Below are 20527 nucleotides of genomic sequence, written 5' to 3'. Positions count from 1 at the left end.
TATTCCAATTTCTGCAGCTTTAATTGTAAAGGGGATGTCCGTAGCCTGTGGGGAGGTGCAGCTTCCTATGGAATGAGAGTTAGTTCAAGATACAAAATGTTATAGAGGGGTCATATTGTCCTCTCTCCCAACAAGACTTTAGATTTCCGCCACTGATTGTTGTTCTGTCTTAATCTGAAATAAGCCATGTAACAGAAATATGTTTGCTATTTTGGGGAGGGTATGTGTGTGTGCGCGCGCGCGTATATGTATGTATATGTGTGTGTGTGCGTGTGTGTATGTATGTGTTTGTATATACAAATACATATATATGTGTGTCTCTGTGTGTGTATATATACACATACATATATGTCTGTGTGTGTGTGTATATATATAAAATTATTTGTATAAAAGACATAAGTAAGTGTGGGTGAGTGGGTAGGTAGAAAAATTCCAACTGTAACTCTGCCTACCCAAAAAAGGATTTTGTCTGGGAATATATTTACCTATCTGGTGTTTCTCTGGGAGTCCCCTGCACTCCAGAAATTGACCTGTTTTGTTCTTTAGGAAGGTATCTTCTCTGGAGAGGGGAACTCATCCTATTGCTGAGTGATCATCACTGTGGGACTGAGATTTAAACTCACCAGGAGAGGGAAATAGAATAAGATCCCCCATTCCAAACATACAAACACATACACCCAAGTATAGGAAAAAACCTTTGACTGTGTTTTTCTTGCAGGTAGATGACACTCTGACTGGCATTTACAAGCGCCTCAGCATCATCCATGAACCCATTACGAGGCAGGAAATGTTGAGGGCAGTGTGCTTCTTGGCTGGAAACAACACCAAGAAAGTGGTGCCTATCCTGTTGGACCACAATCTCCCATGGGACAGGTAGAAAGCTTGCCAATGCTCTTCCTGCCTTGGCTCTCCAAATGTATGTTCCTTCTTTCTCTTTGTCTCAGCATTTTACGCACTCAGATTTCATGTTATTCTCCTCATTGCACTGGGTTGTGATTAGAGCTAGTTGAAAAATAGGATATAATTTTCACAAAAAAATTCATCTTCTATTTGGCAAAAGTTGAAATTTTAACAACAAATTCAGTCAATTTTAAAAAAGTTTTTGACCTGCTCTAGTTGTGATTAATTATTTGATGTGTTATAATCTATACTGTGTGATAGGTTTCAGAGTAGCAGCCGTGTTAGTCTGTATCCGCAAAAAGAAGAACAGGAGTACTTGTGGCACCTTAGAGACTAACAAATTTATTAGAGCATAAGCTTTCGTGGACTACAGCCCACTTCTTCGGATGCATATAGAATGGAACATATATTGAGGAGATATATATACACACATACAGAGAGCATAAACAGGTGGGAGTTGTCTTACCAACTCTGAGAGGCCAATTAATTAAGAGAAAAAAAACTTTTGAAGTGATAATCAAGCTAGCCCAGTACTGCCACAAGTACTCCTGTTCTTCTTCTTACTGTGTGATAGTTGACTGTATGGAAACGACATGGCTGGCTTTACTGGAAACCGTGAGACAGCCTACTTTCCTGGTGTAATAACACACAGTTGTGACAAATGGAACCAGTGTCATGTCCATATGATTGGTGGGGAATCCCTTCTTCCTTCTTTTTTCCTTTCCCAGGACACATTGTTTCTCTGCTCTCTGACCCAGGGCATGATTCCACTCAAGACATCACCAATATATTTGGATAGGGAGACGAGTTATAGCAGTATAGGTCTGATCCATGTAGAAGGTCCATTCATGAGGGATGATCATATCTAGTGGTCTGAGCACACAGCTAAGCATGAGACCCCCGGGTTCTTTACCCAGCTGTCAGTGTCTCATTGTTTGACCATGAGCAAATCACTTTATAGCTCTGAGACTCGGTTTCTTCATCTGTAAAATGCAGATAATTATACTTACTTACAGTACCGCACATAGGTGTTGTGAGGCTCGTTTCACTGCAGCCCTCTGAGATCTTTGAATGGAAGTTGTTATAGAAGTACAAAGTATTATTTTATTGGGCCTCTAAATTCGTAGCAACACAACTGAGCTATGGAGGTTCCTGGGCACCAGAAGAGAAACCACCCTCAATGTTCTTCAGTTGCTGATAACGATCCTGGAGGAGAAACCAGTCCAAAAAGTCAATAGCAGTATCTCGGATGATGAGACCTCCCTCCAGCCTGTTGCTGTGAGTACCCTAGCATTTCATAGGCTGTTTTTTTGACAGCAAAAGGTATAACTGGAAAAGCAAAGCCTTTAGGGTTGCTTTCTTTTTTAGTAGTATATAAGGGGACACTCTGCCGTCCCCTCAGGGCCTGGAAAATTCCTCATTTGATCAGATTTATACTGGCCCTTCTTTTCCTTAAAGCCTTGAGATGAGCCTTGTGTCTGAGCATCTTGGGGATTCAATTTAATACCCTTTGCATTCCTTTCTAAGGGTATGTCTATACTACCCGCCGGATCGGCGGGCAGTGATCGATCCAGTGGGGGTTTATTTATCGCGTCTAGTCTAGACACGATAAATCGACCCCTGAGCGCTCTCCCGTCGACTCCGGTACTCCACTGGTGCGAGAGGCGCAGGCGGAGTCATCGGGGGAGCGGCAGCAGTCGACTCACTGAAGTGAAGACAACACAGGGAGTAGATCTAAATACGTCGACTTCAGCTAAATTATTCACGTAGCTGAAGTTGCGTATCTTAGATCGATCCCCCCCACTAGTAGACAATGCCTAAGAAAGAAGAGTAACAGAATCTTCTTTTATCCTCTTCAGGTAACGTGTGCACTGTGTGAGATGCTCTCTGTCCCTGGCTGCAGAGATGCAGTGCAGGAACTTTACCCTCGCCTCTTGTTGGCAGTGCTTAGTCATGTCCAGCGAGTCATTGAGCAGAACCCATTAGAGAACATGGTGGTCTATAGGAAAGAGTGTGGCCAGGGGCACAGGCCCAAGGCATTCGATCCTTCCAGGTAATTACTAAAAAGTCAAGGTTCTTATTAGTCTGGTTGTAACTACTATAGTATTTCTGTTCTGATGAGCGTGTGTGGTTTATCTCACTGTGTGTTACATTTCCATGCAGTCAGCAGGGCTCCTTTACTTACAAAGAATGGACAAAATGGATAGTCTCTGTATCACGCAGACAGAAACTAAGGGCAATATCTGAGCAGAAATGAGAAGAAATGGCTCCCACAGTCCTTCTCCCATTACTTCAATATTCACACTTAGATTAAATAATCACTCAGCTCCCCTTGCCCACTTCTGGTCTCTCCACTTTCTTGTTAATATTACACAGGGTGCTGAGGATTCAGGTTATGTTATGTTATAATACAGTATCTGTGTCTTGGGGTTTCTACAGACTCACGTAGCTTCTAGGAGTGGCACTGATATCACTCAGTAACACTGGAATTGTTTTGAATCTAGCTGTGCTCTGGAGGCTGTGAAGACCCTGCTCTCAGGCGCTGGTTACTTCGAGGTGTTAGACTATGTGGAGGAACACAGAGGGTGGGACCTGCTCTCCAGCCCCAGTGAATACTATTGTGGAATAATGGAGATCACAAGGTAAGAGACAAAAGCCACTCATTCATCAGCCTGGAACCAGTTGGGGTCTTTGTTCCAGGAACTTGCTACACAATTCATTTTTCACCTGATAACACACAGGTATGTTTGTGTCCTGTTGCAGTGCCATGGTGAAGCATTTCAAGCCTCTTCATCTGCACAGGATTTTTAACAAGCTGATCCCGCTGCTCAACAGTGAGAATGAGCATGATAAAATTATGTCCAGGGCCTTCTATGCTCAGGTAAGTTTCTTTAGCTATTTGCAGAGCTGGAGTTCTAGAGAGTATCTTGCTCCAGACCTATTCCAAAAGTGAATGGGGCATATGCACTAGAAGATTTCAACAGCAAGTCTTATTGGGATGGAGACAGATCACCTAGGAGATGGTTCTAGTTCTCTTGGACTATATTAAATGGCACATTTTATCTGTGGTTTTCACTTTTCAGTTCTTGGGGGTCATCTCTATTAAATGACCCCTAATCTAACTCAGTGAAAACCATCACTACCACCATTTCAGTAAGGGAGATTTCCCTTCAAATCTAAACATTACTCTGATCTTGAGAACAGCTGTTTATTCCAGAGCTCAAAATGGCTGGCTTAAACCTCTGGGTGAGGTGTGAGCTTTCTCGACACGGCACAATTTATTTCTCAGGAAAAAGATATCCACCCAGAGAATAGAACTGGAAAGTCTGTTGTTAATTGGCTGCATCTCATTTTGTGTTGCTTGTAGCTTCTCTGGCACCGTTCTGTGGCCCAGAGTCTGGAACTCGACGTCTTGGCCCCCCTGAAAAAATGGATCCAAGAGCCAAATCCCATCATGAGGCTGCTGGGACTCAGAGGAATTAGTAATTTAGCTCTTCACCCAGGGAAGGTGAGAGATATATTATTCAATTATTAAACAAACCCCAGAAAAATACACTAGAAATGATGGTGACGCAGAACCGAATGCAGAGCAATTATGTGAGAACTAGGGCACTTGTGTTGGTGTCACTGAAACAGAGTAAAACCAAACCAAGAAGAAATAAAATTACTGGGCTTGATCATGGTTTAGGGGGTAACAATTAGATGAGCTCCAGTACATGACAATGCAGTCCTGGAACAAGGAAAAAATTATCCTTTTGTTGTAAAACACACATTAGATAAGGGATATAATAAACCTAGGATAAGACATTGTATAGTAAATTGTTCTGTCACTGGTAATTTTTAGAGTTGATCGCATAATGAAAAGCCATGTTTATTAATTTTTTAGTGAATAAACCACTCTACCCTGATTAACTGGCATTCATAGTGTCAGACAATTGGTAATTTGTGAATATTACGATGACTACCAGTATGGAAATATTCATAAATCCTTAAAGTGTCACAAACTTGTAATGGAAGTTTGTTTTTCAAGACTGGACACTCACCTTTTGTTGTTCTCCTGTTAAATAGCTTCAGTCATCAATCAGGGAGCAGAAACAGTACTTTGTGATCAATCACAAATCCAGAGTTATGGATAACTGGAGCAGACAGCTGGCAAACTGTGGATAAGCCACTCGTACTCTGAAAATTATTTGTTCAGACAATTCAGGGAATACTTGTAAATGTAACAAATGCATCTTCCAAAATGAGAAATGGTTTACACGTTACTAATTAATCCCCCCCAAAGACTAAATTAATTGCATTTTTAGTTTGATTAATCCTATTCTACCAGTTCTCGTAGCTTTTAATAGGCTGCTGCTTCTGTGCAGGCGACACATCTCAGAAACCACCTTCCAGTCCTCCGGGAGTTCCTAAAAGAGAAAGAGGAGAGGATTGCAGAGCAGGCTGTGAAAGCCCTAAGAAATATCATTTACTACATGGAAGGGGAAGAGGTCAAGGTTGCATTCTGCCATATCGTCCGACCTCTTTGGCAGCTAATTACTGATGTAAGGCAATACCATGAATGACTCTGCATATGTGCACAATATTATACAAAGGAGTGTAGTAGTTACAGAGAATACAGTGAATGGAGTGACTGAAGGCAAAGAGCCTCCAATACTTGTTTCCTTGTTTAGTTTGCTTTGAGTGTATGGGCCTGTGCTGTTCATGCCTTTCAAGTCATATGATGAGCACTTTCACAAAGCATGATTGATGAAGAGTCAGAAATTCTTTAGAATACAAATAATCAACAAGCAAGGCACAGCAGACAGTGCAGTAATGCTGAGAATCCTACAGACATGGCATAGAAAAGGCCATTTCTCTATCTGAGGGAGCAAATGGAGGTTTGTTCCTTTAGGGCTTTCTCTAGTCTAATTTTAAATAATTAAAGCAAACAGATTTCCACCATTTCCCTTGGGAAACCTCTACGGTCCAAAAGACCCTCAGTGATAGGATATGTTTGCAGTTGGACCAGCCTACATTGTCCTTTCATCCATTACCCCTAGTTATATCTGTTTGCAGGGCCATAAATAGAGCCCAGCAACCCAGGTAATATGTATTGAGCAGGCCACAGAATTCTACCATCACCTCACTGATCTAGCAGAACTTCAGGTAGACAGCAGCGTGTTGTGGATTGAATAAAAGATCTTGTTACTAATCGGTCTTGCTTGCTTTTGTTCCTCTCTTTTCATTTTCCATTCATTCACAGCATTTTTTTTCTTTCTTTATGTATATTTTTGGTGTATCTTTTGCAAGTTAATTTTTTGATAATGGTTAATAATCACTTCTTTTCCTCCATCCTCTTATTCCCCCTTCCTTTTAGTATTTTGGTGTTCTCTCCCTCCTTCACCCATATTCTTTTTTAATCTTTTTCCTTTCATGCCTTCCTCATCCCTTACCTTTCTTCCCTCATAAATTAAAAATTCCCATCTCCTAGACCTGGAAGGGACCTTGAAAGGTCATTGAGTCCAGCCCCCTGCCTTCACTAGCAGGACCAGATCCCTAAGTGGCCCCCTCAAGGATTGAACTCACAACCCTGGGTTTAGCAGGCCAATGCTCAAACCACTGAGCTATCCCTCCCTCATCTTCCCTCGTTGTACATACTCTTTCCTTTCTTTCTTCTTGTCGCTAATCTCTCAATTCTTCTCTTTTAATCTAATTCCCTTCCCTTCCCTTCCCCTTCTTTAATTTTCTTATCTCCCCTCCTACACACATACACATTCTACCCACTCCTCTCTGCATCTAGTTCTTGCCAGTCAGTCAAACTGCATTCCTCAGCCATAGTTCACTCACTGTTTTCTACATGGACCTGGCATGTGTAAGGTGAGAGTTGGGCATAAAGGGGGAGAAAGAGGATTCAGCTACTGGCACCCTCTCAGATCTTGAGGACCATGGAGCCATATTGGTGGGATTTCCTCCCCAGGTTCAGTCTGAGGGTTTTTCACTGCCCTCCCCCAAATAGGAGAGAAGACGAAAGTGAGAAGGGAATCAAAGATCACCATCCCCTTCTCTTCACCTGTCCCTACCCCCTCACTGCTTAGCACGCCTTCTTTAGACACAACTTGGTGTCTCACTAGGATGGACTATTTTAGGTAAACTGCTGCAGCCTGGCCAGAGAGAAGCACTCATTTAAAATGCATAATTTGTTCCCTTCTTGACTGCATCTTGGTCAGGACAAGGTCCCCAGCACTGCCCCACAGACCTGTACATTGAAAAATTCACTAGGAAGCAAGCAGTGGATTGCCAAGGGTGGAGCACTGTGCTGGGGAATCTAGTTGCTTTTATCCCTACTCTGTCCCTTTTACAGTCTGTACTTCTGTGTTTCATTTCAGCCAGTTTATAATTGCAGTCAAAGAGATTGAGAGTTAGCATGTGAATTCTAGTGCTAGTGATAAGTATCTGGGTGACAACACGGGATACTGATGTCCTCTATCCACAGAAAAGGGGTACACAAACAACGGCACTGCAAGCGGCTCCATGCTGCCCTGCTGATGTGCCTCAGTCCTGACTTGGAAGGACTGTGAGGGGAGTCCAGTCTGCATGGTCTGATCGTTCCTTGGTGCTTTCTCATAGACTGCCAGCAGTGATAAGGACCTCAGGAAACTCAATCAAATCACCAAACAGCCATTGGACCGAATCCACCACAATAAGACAATTCATATGCTGTGGTAGTGCTGACTGACATGTAGTTTATGCTGCTTTGCACCTTGCCTCTCTATACATCTAAAGATTGTGCTAATTGGCAGTGTTGATGATGTCACTTATGTTATGTGGAGATAATTTTAGTAGTTGATTGCAGGAGTCTTTCACCCTGAGAGGTTTCCCCATCTCTCTTTTGTCATTCACAGGAGAGAGAAAAAGTGCGCATTTCTGCCATCATTGCCTTTGGCAAAATGCTGAAATGTGTGAACAAATATAAACCTGGACCTGTCATCCATAATGAAATCTACTGTGCTCTGGTGCCTCTGATGCTCGTCATGCAGGGGAATAATCACGAGATATTAAAGGTGAGTCAGAACTAAGGAACCTGAATTTTCAGGATCTCCAGCCATGTGGAAGTTCTTCTCTACATCCATGTTTCAGTAGAGAATCTTATCGTCAACTATCCTTAATCTTACCCTGTGACGAGAGGCAAGAGACACCTGACCTCTCCCTTCACTTCCCATGTCCCAGGAGTCTTTGACCTTATTCTTCATTCTAGTTGTATTTTATCACCAATCATCAGCTTTCAATTCTTGTAACCTCAGGAACTCCTCCATGTCTTTCTTTATCTTGCAGGCATGTGGAGACACCTTGGCAGAGTGTGCACAGGTAATGGGATGGAACCAGCCCAGGAACTTGTTCAGACAAATGACACTGAGTGACCATCTTCAGGTCTTGCAAGAGATGTGCAAATTTCTGGTAAGTGAACTCTGGGTTTTCAATGGGGTTAGGAACAGGAGATGCAAGCTAGTGCTTCCCCTAATTCTGAGTTTGGAGAAGCATAAGAGGCAATATAATGTGTCCTCTTTGGTGTATTAAGCTCACTAAGAAGACACTAGAATCTGTCTTTCATCACCACAGATGCCCCACCCCATGTTGCCATTTTATTTCCTTTCTACACAACTAATGCTGCTACATGGAGGCTTCTTCATTCCACACAGCAGCAAGAGCAGTTTCCTATGAAGGAAAAAGCTCAGCTTGTTGAAAAATTAATTATTAACAGTAGCATTTTATAAAAATACCAACAAAACCTGTCACATAAGAATGGCCATACTAGGTTAGGTTAGACCAATGGCCCATCTAGCCCAGTATCCTGTATTCCAACAGTGGTTGTGCCAGATGCTTCAGAGGGAATAAACAGAACAGGGCAATTATCAAGTGATCCATCCCTTGTAGTCCAGTCCCAATAGTTGGAGATTTAGGGACAGCCAGAGCATGGGGGTTGCCTCCCTTACCATCTTAGCTAATAGCCATTGGTGGGCCTCCATCCTCCATGAATGTATCTAATTCTTCTTTGAACCCAGTTATACTTTTGGCCTTCACAACATCCCCTGGCAACAAGTTCCACGGGTTGACTATGTGCTGTATGAAGAAATACTTCCTTATGTTTGTTTTAAACCTAGCGCCTATTAATTTCATTGGGTGACCCCTGATTCTTGTGTTACATGAAGGGGTAAATAACACTTCCTTATTCACTTTCTCCACATCATTCATGATTTTATAGACCTCCGTCATATCACCCCCCTTAGCCATCTCTTTTCTAAACTAAACAGTCCCCGTCTTTTAAATCTTTCCTCATATGGAAGCTATTCGATGCCCCTAATCATTTTTGTTGCCCTTCTCTATACCTTTTCCAATTGTAATATATCATTTTTTGAGACGAAGTGACCAGAATTGCACACAGTGTTCAAGGTGTGGGCATGCCATGGATTTATATAGTGGCATTATCATATTTTCTGTCTTACTATCTATCAACCCTTTACTAATAGTTCCTAACATTCTGTTAACTTTTTTGACTGCCACTACATATTGAGTAGGTGTTTTCAGAAAACTATCCACACTGTCTCCAAGAACTGTTTCTTGAGTGGTAAAAATCTAATTTAGACCCCATCATTTGTATGTATAGTTGGGAGAATTATGTTTTCCAGCATGCATTACTTTGCATTTATCAACATTGAATTTCATCTGCCATTTTATTGCCCAGCCATCCAGTTTTGTGAGACCCCCTTTGTAACTCTTCACAAGTCAAAGTTAAGTCGAAAGCTGATTGTGTAATTCTTCAGCCAGCTTTCGACTCAACTATCTTGAGTAATTTGTATTGTTTGCAAACTTTTCCACCTTACTGTTTATCTCCTTTTCCAGATCATTTATGAATATGTGGAACAGCACAGGACCCGGTACAGATCCTTGAGGTCCCTGCTATTTACCTCTCTCTATTCTGAAAACTGACCATTTATTCCTACTGTTTCTTTCTTATCTTTTAACCAGTTACTGTTTCATGAGAGGACCTTCCCTCTTATTCCATGACTGCCTACTTAATGTAAGGGCCCTTGGTGTGGGACCTTGTCAAAGGCTTTCTGAAAGTTCACCTACACCAGGGGTTCTCAACCCCTCAGGGGGTTGCGAGCTGTCAGCCTCCACCCACTTTGCCTCCAGCATTTATAATGGTGTTACTTTTATATATATTTATTTTTCATTTATAAGGGGGGTCGCACTCAGAGGTTTGATATCTGAAAGGGGTCACCAGTACAAAAGTTTGAGAACGACTGACGTACACTATATCCACTGGATCATTCTTGTCCATATGCTTGTTGACACCCTCAAAAAATTCTAATAGAGCGGTAAGACATGATTTCCCTTTACAAAAGCTATGTTGACTCTTCCCCAACATTCTGTGTTTATCTAGGTTTCTGATAATTCTGTTCTTTGCTATAGTTTCAACCAGTTTGCCTGGTACTGAAGTTAGCCTTACTGCATGTAATTGCCAGGATTGCTGCTGGAGCCTTTTTCAAAAATTGGCAACACATTAGCTATCATCATCATCCAGTCATCTGGTACAGAGGCTGATTTCAGTGATTAGATTACATACCACAGTTAGTAGTTCTGCAATTGTATATTTGAGTTCCTTCAGAACTCTTGGGTGAATGCAATCTGATCCTGGTGACTTATTACTGTTTAATTTATCAATTTGTTCTAAAACCACCTCTACTGACACCTCAATCTGGGACTGTTCTTCAGGTTTGTCATCTAAAAAGAATGTCTCAGGAGAATCTCCCCCTCATGCTCTGCAGTGAAGACTGATGCAAAGAATTTATTTAGCTTCTCCACAACTGATTTGTCTTCCTTGACTGCTCCTTTAGTACCTCTATTGTCCAGTAGCCCCACTGATTGTTTGGTGGGCTTTCTGCTTCTGATGTACTTTAAAAAAATTACCTGTTAGTTTTTGTGTCTTTGCTAATTGCTCTTCAAATTCTTTTTTGGCCTGCCCAATCATACTTTAACTCTTGCCAGAGTTTACCCTTCTTTCTATTTACCTCACTAATATTTGACTTCTAGTTTTTAAAGAATGTCTCTTCGACTCTAAATGCTTCTTTTACTGTAGGGACATTCCTAGCCTCAGTGCCTACTGGTCAGTACCAGATTTCATACCATCAAGGTCAGGATGTCAGAGCCTTGAAAGCATCATTAAAATAGTCCCCCAATCATAGGTGGTTAATGGATCCTCTCTGCCCTTGAATCCAAGCTGTGTGAAGGTGTCCTTTGACCCAGGGACAGTGGTGAGCTCCGTGCTCTCCCACATGACTGGCTCAAGTGGGAAGGAGAGTCTTTACTATGGTGTATCTCTTGTTGTTTTCTAGGTGAGGAAATGCAGGAGAATGGTGGGGGACTTCTTACTTAGGAGCATAGCCTACCTAAAGAACCCTCAGCCCCTTTTACGAGAGGCAGCAGCCAGGTTTATAGGTAAACACAATGGCTCAAACCCATTTTTTTCATCATTCTGCTTTGTTACCTCTAGCTGTGAGAACTGCATCCTTGGCTCCTAAGTTACTGACCTGAATCAGACCCCAGGGGTTTGTACAACAAATGGGGCAACTGATGTCCTAACCACCTAGTCCTCTGCATCTAGGAGACTTCCTCTCTCCTGTTACCCCAGAGAATCTCTCTATTTTCTCCCTTCTAGAACAGTGGTTCTCAACCCATTTATCATTGTGGGCTGCAAGTTGAGAACCACAACGCCCCTATCCTAAAACCGCCCACAGTCCCCTATGCCCACTTCCTCCACCCAGAGCGGGGCCAGGAGTGGAGCCCTGGGTGCAGGCCGGGCAGCTGGACCCCAAATCCTGCCATGGGGGGCTGGGCAGCAGCGGGGATCTGGACCCCGTGCTGCAGGCCAGGTAGCAGTGGGGAGCCGGACCCCATGCCGTGGGCCGGGTAGCAGCAAAGAGCCGGAGCTGGACCCTATGCCACAGCGGGGAGCCGGGCAGCAGCTGGAACCCCCAGCACCCGCCAGGAGCAGAGCGCCTGGAGGGGCCGGCAGCCAGGACCTGAGAAGGGGGTCAGGAGCGGAGTCCCACCTAAAACCTGGGGCAAACCCCTAGTTCCCAGAGGCCCCCCCCCTGCAAAAAAAACCCTACCTACAGACCCACTCTCCCACCCCCTACCCCACTGCGGCACTTACCAGTCCCCTGCTGCCAGGAGCACTGGTGTAGGCTGCGAGAGGCTGTCTTCCCCTCAGCCAGCCCCGCTCCTTGCCAGACCAGAGTGGCAAATTTTGAATTTTTTTTTAGCGCACAGCTGGGCCACAGCTGTGTGCTAATTGGGCCATGCATTGAGAACTGCTGTTCTAGAGGAATTGCCCTACCTTTGCTGTTCTTCAGCTGGACCCATGGGAATTTCTGTAGAGATCAGATCCTCAGATGTTGTAAATGGGTTCAGCTCCACTGAAATCATTTTACACTCTGAGGGCCTGGCCTCTAGTCTCCTTTAGAATTTGGTCTCTTGGGAACTTCTTAGAAAACTTGGGACTTGGAGGATTTGACAGATTTCCTGAGAGAGCATCTTCCTACCTCCTTCATCTGGGAGGAGTGAAACTTTAGAAGTTAGGAAAAGTACCTGATTTTTGTTTGTATTGCATATCCAGAGTTCACAGTAAAGAATTTGAACTTAATTCAAGTCGACAGAGATGATGTGATGCTACTGCTCAATGGTAAGGAATTGCTTGTGATCCAGGTTCTTTTGCAATCTATAATGTGCCTTCATTTATGTTATCAGATGGCCTCTGCCTCCCCCCACCCACCTGTCCTCTGGGCAGTAATTCAGGAGGAGTTTATAGAAATGAAGACAGTAGCAATTACATTTTAAAATAATAATTAAGGCTATAAACAGAGAGAGTGCCCTTATAGATACTTGTTACACCGCTTCTCATTTATTACTACAAGAGGGCAAACTACAATATTTGTAATGAATAATTTATTCAGTAAATGTTCCCCTTTAGTTTGCTTGCAAATTATTTGTGAGCAGACTTCAATTTTCTACAGATTTTGTTCATTATTCCAAAAATGCAAACAGTACTGCTAATACAAACCTCATTCAGCCTATGAGTTGTCATTGATCTGCTCTGCTTGTTTTATTTATTTATTTACTATTCATTATTTGCTATTTTTGTGGTAAATGGTTGCTCACACAAATCACATGCTGTTTCTTCTTCCTGAATGGAAGAATGAAACTTCTGTACACAGGAATGGGAAATCAAAGGTTTCCAGTTGTTCATGCAAACACCTGTGGTGTGGACCTTCCTATGGTTGCTTATTTTCACAAATATTTGTGAGTCTTTTGTTTTGTGAGAAAAAAGATCATCCCTGGTTTACAGAAAATAAAAAGGGTCACAAATCAATAATTTTTTTTAATGAACAGATGTTTGTGAATATTCTTTTAGCATTCTCTCAGCCCAGCTCATAACCTTCTGAAAAAAAATCTCAAGAAGACTTTCCATGTTTAGTTTCAACCCATAGGTGAATTTCTGAAAATGCTGAGGAAAATCCCTTTTGCTACTTTTGAATGAAAAGAAAGTTAAGTTTTTATCCCTCAATAATGAATAACAGCTAAACTTTAAATCTTTGCACAGCTAGTTTTGCATGATGAGTTAAAATAAGTTTGGGGGAAAATAATTAAACTAAAGTAAAAAGTGAAAAATAGCATGAGAGCATGCTCAGTGGGCATGTGCTAAGATTTTAATGGAAACTAAAAAAGTATATCTGTTTATTATTTGTATTACAATAACAGCCAAAAGTTCTTATAAGGATGAAGGGCTAAATTGTGTATAAACACAAAATAAAGTCCAGTCCCTGCACTGAAGAGCTTACAGTCTTAGAAGGACTATCCTCTACTTGTTTACATTAGAGGACTGAGGGAACTGCATGTTTTCCCTTACAATGGGGCCAGCATGGACAGGGTTTCTTGGTGGGGCAATTTGCAGGTGGGAAATTGGAAATCTCTCGTTGAAAACAGAATTTCCTATAAAACTGGTGTGAAATCAGGGATAACAAAATTATGGACATTTAAAAAAAAAAAAAAGTTGATCCTGGATCCTCCCATTGCTATATGTATTTCAGTTGTGAGTTAAATGTATATCTTAATGTGTGCAACATGGGCATAATCATCAGAGTCTCGGGTGAAATCTTGCCCCACTGAAGTCAATGGCAACAGAATTTCATTCCTCACCTTCCAATTCCCTGCCTTTGGGTATGAAGTGCCTTTGCATTTCCAATGGCAAAATGTAGAGGCAGTAAGCACAGAACTGGAGGAGTTGCTAAGCAGCATGCTTCTGTCTTTTGCGCAAGCCTGTGGCAGTCATTACGTTGCTGCTCTGTGGTGGTGTGCTCCATTGATCAGGAAGGAACGTGCTGGGTTGGGAGGGAGCCAGGAGAAGCAGCTACTCTCCATGGCATCTTTATATGACCTATCCAAGCAGCATTAACTCTTCCCATATCCTCTCCCAGAAGGAAGCTTTGTGCAAGGAGGGAAGCCATAGCTTTTGCAAAAGCCGTATTAATAGGGAAGATAAAGAAGCAGGGAAGTACCACAGAGCGGGCCAACTTCTCTGGCAGAGTCCCTGGCATCTATATAGTCTAAAGGCCTTGCTTTTTGTTTGCTCTCTGAGGCCTCAATCTCCTTCCTATCCAGGAGACCCTGCAGCAGCATGTGATGCAAGTCAGACTTCTTGATCTTTTCTTCTGCCTCTTTCCCTTCTGTGAAAAAGCTGGTGAGAGGGAGGGTTGGTTAGACGGGTTTAAATTCTTACGCTCCTTTAACTGATTTGTGGGATTTAATGTATTTTTCAATTAATTTAGTGTTGAAAAATGCCAAACTGAAATTGATCACCCTAGAGAGTTGAAATCTTCCTATTAATCTGCAGAATAGGTACAGCATAAGTAGTGACCATGCATGTTACCCCCTGCCCATCCCTATTGCCTCACCAATGTGCTTCAACCTGGACTGGGACAGGAGGGACATCCTCGAGGGTTGAGACTGGACTTTGGGCTCCAGAGGCCATACCTTTTTTGTGGCATCTTTGCTGCAGCTGTCTAGAAGGGTGCAGTTTGCTGTATACTTGTGTTTGAAATCTGTCCAATAAGTTACTGGACTGAGATGGCAATATTTTTATTATAAATAATTCCTATATTTTTTGCAATAAATCACCAGAAATGGAGGGTCTTATGCAAGAGTTCAACAAAAATGTGTAATATATCATTAGAAAGAATTTCTTCCCTGGAGGACTGAAGGATTGCCAACCTTGTACCAATTTTTTTAAATGGTGCTAAGGGAAATTAAGAATTTATTGACAACTTACTTCAGTGTCTGGAAAAAATAGATCAGAAAATGGTTACATTTATAAAGCACTTAGAGGAGTGATGTCCAGATAATCCAGGATCAGTAATGGTAGCTGTCAAGGCTGCTTCCCCACTCTGAACTTTAGGGTACAAATGTGGGGGCCTGAATGAAAACTTCTAAGCTTAACTACCAGCTTAGATCTGGTCTGCTGCCACCACTCCCAATGTGCTAATTCCCTTCCCTGGGTAGCCTTGAGAGACCTTCACCAATTCCCTGGTGAATACAGATCCAAACCCCTTGGATCTTAAAACAAGGAGAAATTAACCATCCCCCTCCTTTTTCCCACCAACTCCTGGTGGATCAAGATCCAACCCCCTTGGATCTTAAAACAAGGAGAAATTAACCATCCCCCCTCCTACCTCCCACCAACTCCTGGTGGATCAAGATCCAAACCCCTTGGATCTAAAAACAAGGAAAAATCAATCAGGTTCTTAAAAAGAAGGCTTTTAATTAAAGAAAAAGGTAAAAATCCTCTCTGTAAAATCAGGATGGGAAAATAACTTTACAGGGTAATCAAACTTAAAGAGCTCAGAGGACCCCCCTCTAGCCTTAGGTTCAAAGTAAAGCAAACAGAGATAAACACTCTAGCAAAAGGTACATTTACAAGTTGAGAAAACAAAGATAAACTAACACGCCTTGCCTGGCTATTACTTACAAGTTTGAAATATGAGAGACTTGTTCAGAAAGATTTGGAGAACCTGGATTAATGTCTGGTCCCTCTCAGTCCCAAGAGCGAACAACTTCCCAAACAAAGAGCACAAACAAAACCCTTCCCCCCCCCCCAGATTTGAAAGTATCTTGTCCCCTTATTGGTCCTTTGGGTCAGGTGTCAGCCAGGTTACCTGAGATTCTTAACCCTTTACAGGGAAAAGGATTTTGGAGTCTCTGGCCAGGAGGGATTTTATAGTACTGTACACAGGAGAGCTGTTACCCTTCCCTTTATAGTTATGACAGTAGCATAGTTTCTGTCATGGTAAATGCTGCCTTTCTAAGATGAAAGAATTGTTTGAAAGCGTTAAGAAAGTAGCAGATAAACGAGGAAATAAATATGTTTAGCTTTTCAAAAGACTTTTGATAAAGTCCCTCATAAAAGACTTTTAAGGAAACTTAGTAACCAGAGAGCGAGAAGTAAATTTTTGGCATATTAATAACTTGTTAAAAGACAGAAAGCAATACAAAAAGCATGTTGCAGTCTCTCAAGGATCAGTAATAGGACCTGTTTTCAATATCCTGGAAGATGGGATGACTAGTGAGGTGGTGAAATTTGCTGATGACTCAGTCATTCAGATTAATCAAGACTGGGAAGAATGAAGAGGAATTTTGTAAGACTAGAAAATTGGGCAACATAATGCGGGAGAAAATTCAGTGTAGTTAAAAGTGGGCACATTGAGAGGCTATGAATTGGTCGTAACCCCTCAGGAAGGAGACCTAGATGTCATTATGAACAGCTCAGTGAAGACTCATAAGTGCTGGGATAAATTGGACAGTAGCTTTTTAGCACTTCCTAATAAAGATAACTTTATGTATCTTGAGGTGGTGGAAAGCTAATTTATTTTCTTGGCTCTGCAGTGTACAATTGACCATATTTTGATATTTTACCTTGGTTTGTTATCTCCTTCGCTTGCATCAAAGCCTAGCAATGTTGTGTTGGGCTGGTTGCACGTTTGGATGGGAAATCTCCAAGCAACAGTGTAGGTCCAGTGTGTGAGGTAGCAATTGTGATTCAGTGAGCAGCATTCTTCCTTCTGCATGAGTTCTAAACTGATGCCAGACCATGTTTCTAGGGAGCGGTGTGCTGCTGCAGGCACTACCCAAACCTGAGATCTCAATCTTTTCTGGTTATTGAAGATGCCCTTAATAAGATTATTTGAACTTTAGTGTCCTGGCCAAATTTCAGTGGGAGCAACTACATTCTGCATATCTAAATCCCTCCTGGAGCTGCAGTAGGATAAAGGTTTTCTTCACTTTGTGTCCTGAAATGTGTGCAGTGGGTTGTGCACTTGAAGGAATCCTTGTGTATAGATTGTATTTGAATTTTTAAGTTTATAAAGTGCTTAGGGATCCTTCAGGATGAAAGCCCATTATATCAATATAAGGGACCTAATTCTGCTCCCACTGACAGGTATAAAATAGGAGAACGTCTGTTAAAGTCAGTGAGCAAAATTTGGCCATCTGGCTGAGTTGCACTTGGCACAGGCCTGGAGGCAGGGCAGGGGGTGGTTTATATCACGTCTGCTGCTTCCTAATCCTTGGGCTGCTCTTGGATAGTCTCAGGGCTGTTCTAAATTGCATCCAGCTCCCCTGGGCAATGGCCCTCCTGTCATGTGCCATTTCCCTTGGTCGGGCCCCATTGCTGAGGGGTGAGGATAGCACCGTGCCACTACTGGCTCTGCCTCTCTTGGGAATACCCCTTCCACTGGGGAAGTGCTCGGGAGACCAGTTAAAACAGCTCTATGGCCCCTTTGCCCCAGTGGGCTGGCAAAGAGGGGCCAACGATCTAGCCCAGTAGTGTCACACTGATGTAAAACCAGTGTCACTGAGATCAAAATTAGGCCCATAATAATATTTCCCTTATGATATGGTATTACATACTTAGCTTAAGGGCATATTGAGTTTTTATTTGCTTTCCTCTGAAGCATCAAGTACCAGCCACTGCCATGATAGGATACTAGGCTAGATGGACCATTAGTCTATTGCACTATGATGCCTTTTGTATTCTTAACTCATTTCACATAGCTATCCAATAGAAAAGTCATTTACAAATTATAGATCCAGGCTGAATTCGAACCAATGATTTGAAAATGAAAGACTCTATAGACCAGTCCCAATCCTCAGCACTGCAGTTTTTATTTCTATTTAAAATAGATTCAAATGAGGTTTATAAAATAAATTAGAAATGGGGAAAAAAGTGCTATTTCAGGAATGTTCCCTACAGTGCTGTGTGTAGTCATGTGGTAAACATCAGTCAAGTCATAAGGCATCCAGCCCTTTTTTCTTTGAGACTATACTACAGTTTGAAAGACTTCACTATTTGGCCTACATCTTTTGTGCTTAATGTCATCCCATTATTTCTAGTTACATCCCTTTATAATTCCTAACCCCTCTTCTGATAGAAGGAGAGTTCCCAGGTGTGAGTGTGTTCTGTGTTTGCTGAAGAGGTTCCAAATTTCCCATTTACAGAGGAGAAATGAGGACTTCACAAATTGAACTCAATGGTTCTCAATCTATGGCATCTAATGTGATGACTGAATGCCTTGGCCTGAAGGTGGTGACGGGAGGTGAGGAAGGCTAAATTCTCATCCTGGCACACAGGGCAGATTAGAAATAATATATATTCTCTGCTTCTGATGTTGGGAGATGGCAGGGGGCCCAGGAAAATGGCATAAGATAATGGAGCCTAATGAAATGTCATCTCCTTAATACTGTGTGCCTTGACTTGCATTTCTTCTTGGTTTCAGCTCTTGATGATCTCAAATATGACCCTATAGCCTCAGTTTGCATTGCAGCTATAGACACCATAACAAATATTGAGACAGCTTGTTTGCCTGAAGCAGAGCCTCTCTCCAGATTGAGGAGGTTTTTCTGCTCTCTGCCTGTTCAAAGAAAGATGAAGATTTTTAAAGACAGAGAAATCCCATTAAAGTTCAAGTCCAGCTCAAAGCAATTGAGAGGCAAAACCGTCCCTGAAGATACCTCAACAGCAGGCCAAGAAGAAGGGGAAAAGAGCATGAAACAGAAGCTATGGAAGCTCACAAGGAATATGAAAAGGAAAAGACTCTAATGTTGTGGAAATATCTTCCTCAAAGGTATTTTCTACCCTCTCACGTTCCAGTAATGATTGATTCTGTTGAATATCCTGCTGAGAGAGGTCATGTGAACTTGAATGGGAGGCTGCCGCTCCCCAGCCTACATCTGATGGGTTAGAGTTGTTGAACCCAAGACAAGAAATCCCATTGTATCTTCCCTATTCACCCTCCTGGAATGTGTTCAAGATCCCATTCTCCAAATATGTCAGATACATACTTCTATCTAGTCCACTGTATTCATGTAGGCCATAGACCTCCGAGAACCCCATTCACCAAACCAAGTGAGGATGTTACTTATTTATCATGGAGGAGAGAAGGCAGGCAATATACCTGTAAGAGTATCAGTGATTTAGAATATTTGTTAATTTGTAACTCTGGAGTTTCAATATAAGGATATCCCACTAGGACACTTATGAACAGGGATAGAGGGCAAAGTTAAGGGTTTTTTGGTGTGTGGAACTTCTAGTCCAAATTTCCTAACTTTGAAATGGTTGTCCTATGATAAAGATGAGGTTATTTTCAATTATTGGATATTTGTTTACAAACAGAATTCTGTCTCAGTTTCCCCCCCTCCCTGAAAATATAGTGCCTGCCATTAAAATCTTAGCATGTGTCAATCTGGTTTTTTGAATTCACATTTTGAGATTTTATAATCTCCACTTCTTGTTTATTGCCAATAGGTGGTGATAGTGCACGCTGTGCATACAGAAGCACAAGTTTGTCTGCTTCCTGGTCCCATGCTAGTTCCTTTTGCCCCAGTTCAGCCAGGGCTTCAGTGTTGAAAGAATCTGATTACTAACAGAAGCGGCGATTGCACACCACCATGTTGCATCTACAGGCTTCTCTGCACAGCAGCCTGGCCATACTTTGTGTCTATGACCCGGAAAATATATTCCTCCTCCCTTCCTAAAAATGTAAATTCAGTTATTTTGCAAAGGTGCATTTACCAAGATGGCTTGTGTTCCTGGTCTGGATTTTGGTCTTTTATGTGGTTCACTCTTTGGAATGAATTAAATAATTTACACAGAAGAAAATGAAGGAAAATCAGGAAAAAATTACATTGCATTTGTTGATTGCTATTCTGGCTTGTAAGGGCACAGACTCACCCCTGCGGCGCCTCCTGCTGGTCATCCGGGAATTAGCTCTTCCAGCCTCCGAAGCGCCCTCTGCAGGCCGGTGATCCGCCTTACCTCACTCTGGCCCCCGTGTCCCTCCCAGGACCCAGTGTCCCATTATCTGGGGTGCTGCCCCCTGGCAGTAACCCCACAGTTCTGGGTCTCCCCCTCCCAGGGGAGCCCCCACCCACTATCCCCACTTCGCCTCAGTCTTGGCTACTGCCAGTCATCACTTAGCCCCCGTTCACTGGGGCAGACTGCAGTGGATCAGCCACTCATCACAGGCAAAGGGGTTTG

At 42.4% G+C, this 20527-nt stretch overlaps 1 protein-coding gene across 1 annotated transcript; it reads left to right on the top strand.

The window, feature by feature from the left end:
* The first annotated feature begins 199 nt into the window (after nucleotides 1-199).
* Nucleotides 200-19090, top strand: LOC128834239 (maestro heat-like repeat-containing protein family member 7). Its single transcript, XM_054022856.1, has 12 exons — nucleotides 200-220; nucleotides 719-873; nucleotides 2028-2178; nucleotides 2760-2953; nucleotides 3405-3542; nucleotides 3664-3781; nucleotides 5268-5444; nucleotides 7785-7943; nucleotides 8215-8337; nucleotides 11277-11379; nucleotides 12560-12625; nucleotides 18768-19090. Exons 1-12 carry the CDS (start codon nucleotides 200-202, stop codon nucleotides 19088-19090), a joined length of 1728 nt encoding a protein of 575 aa, XP_053878831.1.
* Nucleotides 19091-20527: the final 1437 nt, after the last annotated feature.

Source organism: Malaclemys terrapin, chromosome 3, assembly GCF_027887155.1.
Source record: "Malaclemys terrapin pileata isolate rMalTer1 chromosome 3, rMalTer1.hap1, whole genome shotgun sequence".
Lineage (NCBI taxonomy): Eukaryota > Metazoa > Chordata > Testudines > Emydidae > Malaclemys > Malaclemys terrapin.
The sequence above is the reverse complement of the archived record's forward strand: the minus strand, read 5'-3'. Positions and strand labels throughout refer to the sequence as shown.

What these genes read in the sequence shown, in the direction of transcription:
- LOC128834239 (XM_054022856.1), top strand. Translation starts at nt 200, where the DNA reads ATGTTTGCTATTTTGGGGAGG. An exon ending in TTTGGCAGCTAATTACTGAT is followed by an intron (nt 5,445 to 7,784) that starts GTAAGGCAATAC and finishes TGTCATTCACAG; the next exon opens with GAGAGAGAAAAAGTGCGCAT. An exon ending in AAGAGATGTGCAAATTTCTG is followed by an intron (nt 8,338 to 11,276) that starts GTAAGTGAACTC and finishes GTTGTTTTCTAG; the next exon opens with GTGAGGAAATGCAGGAGAAT.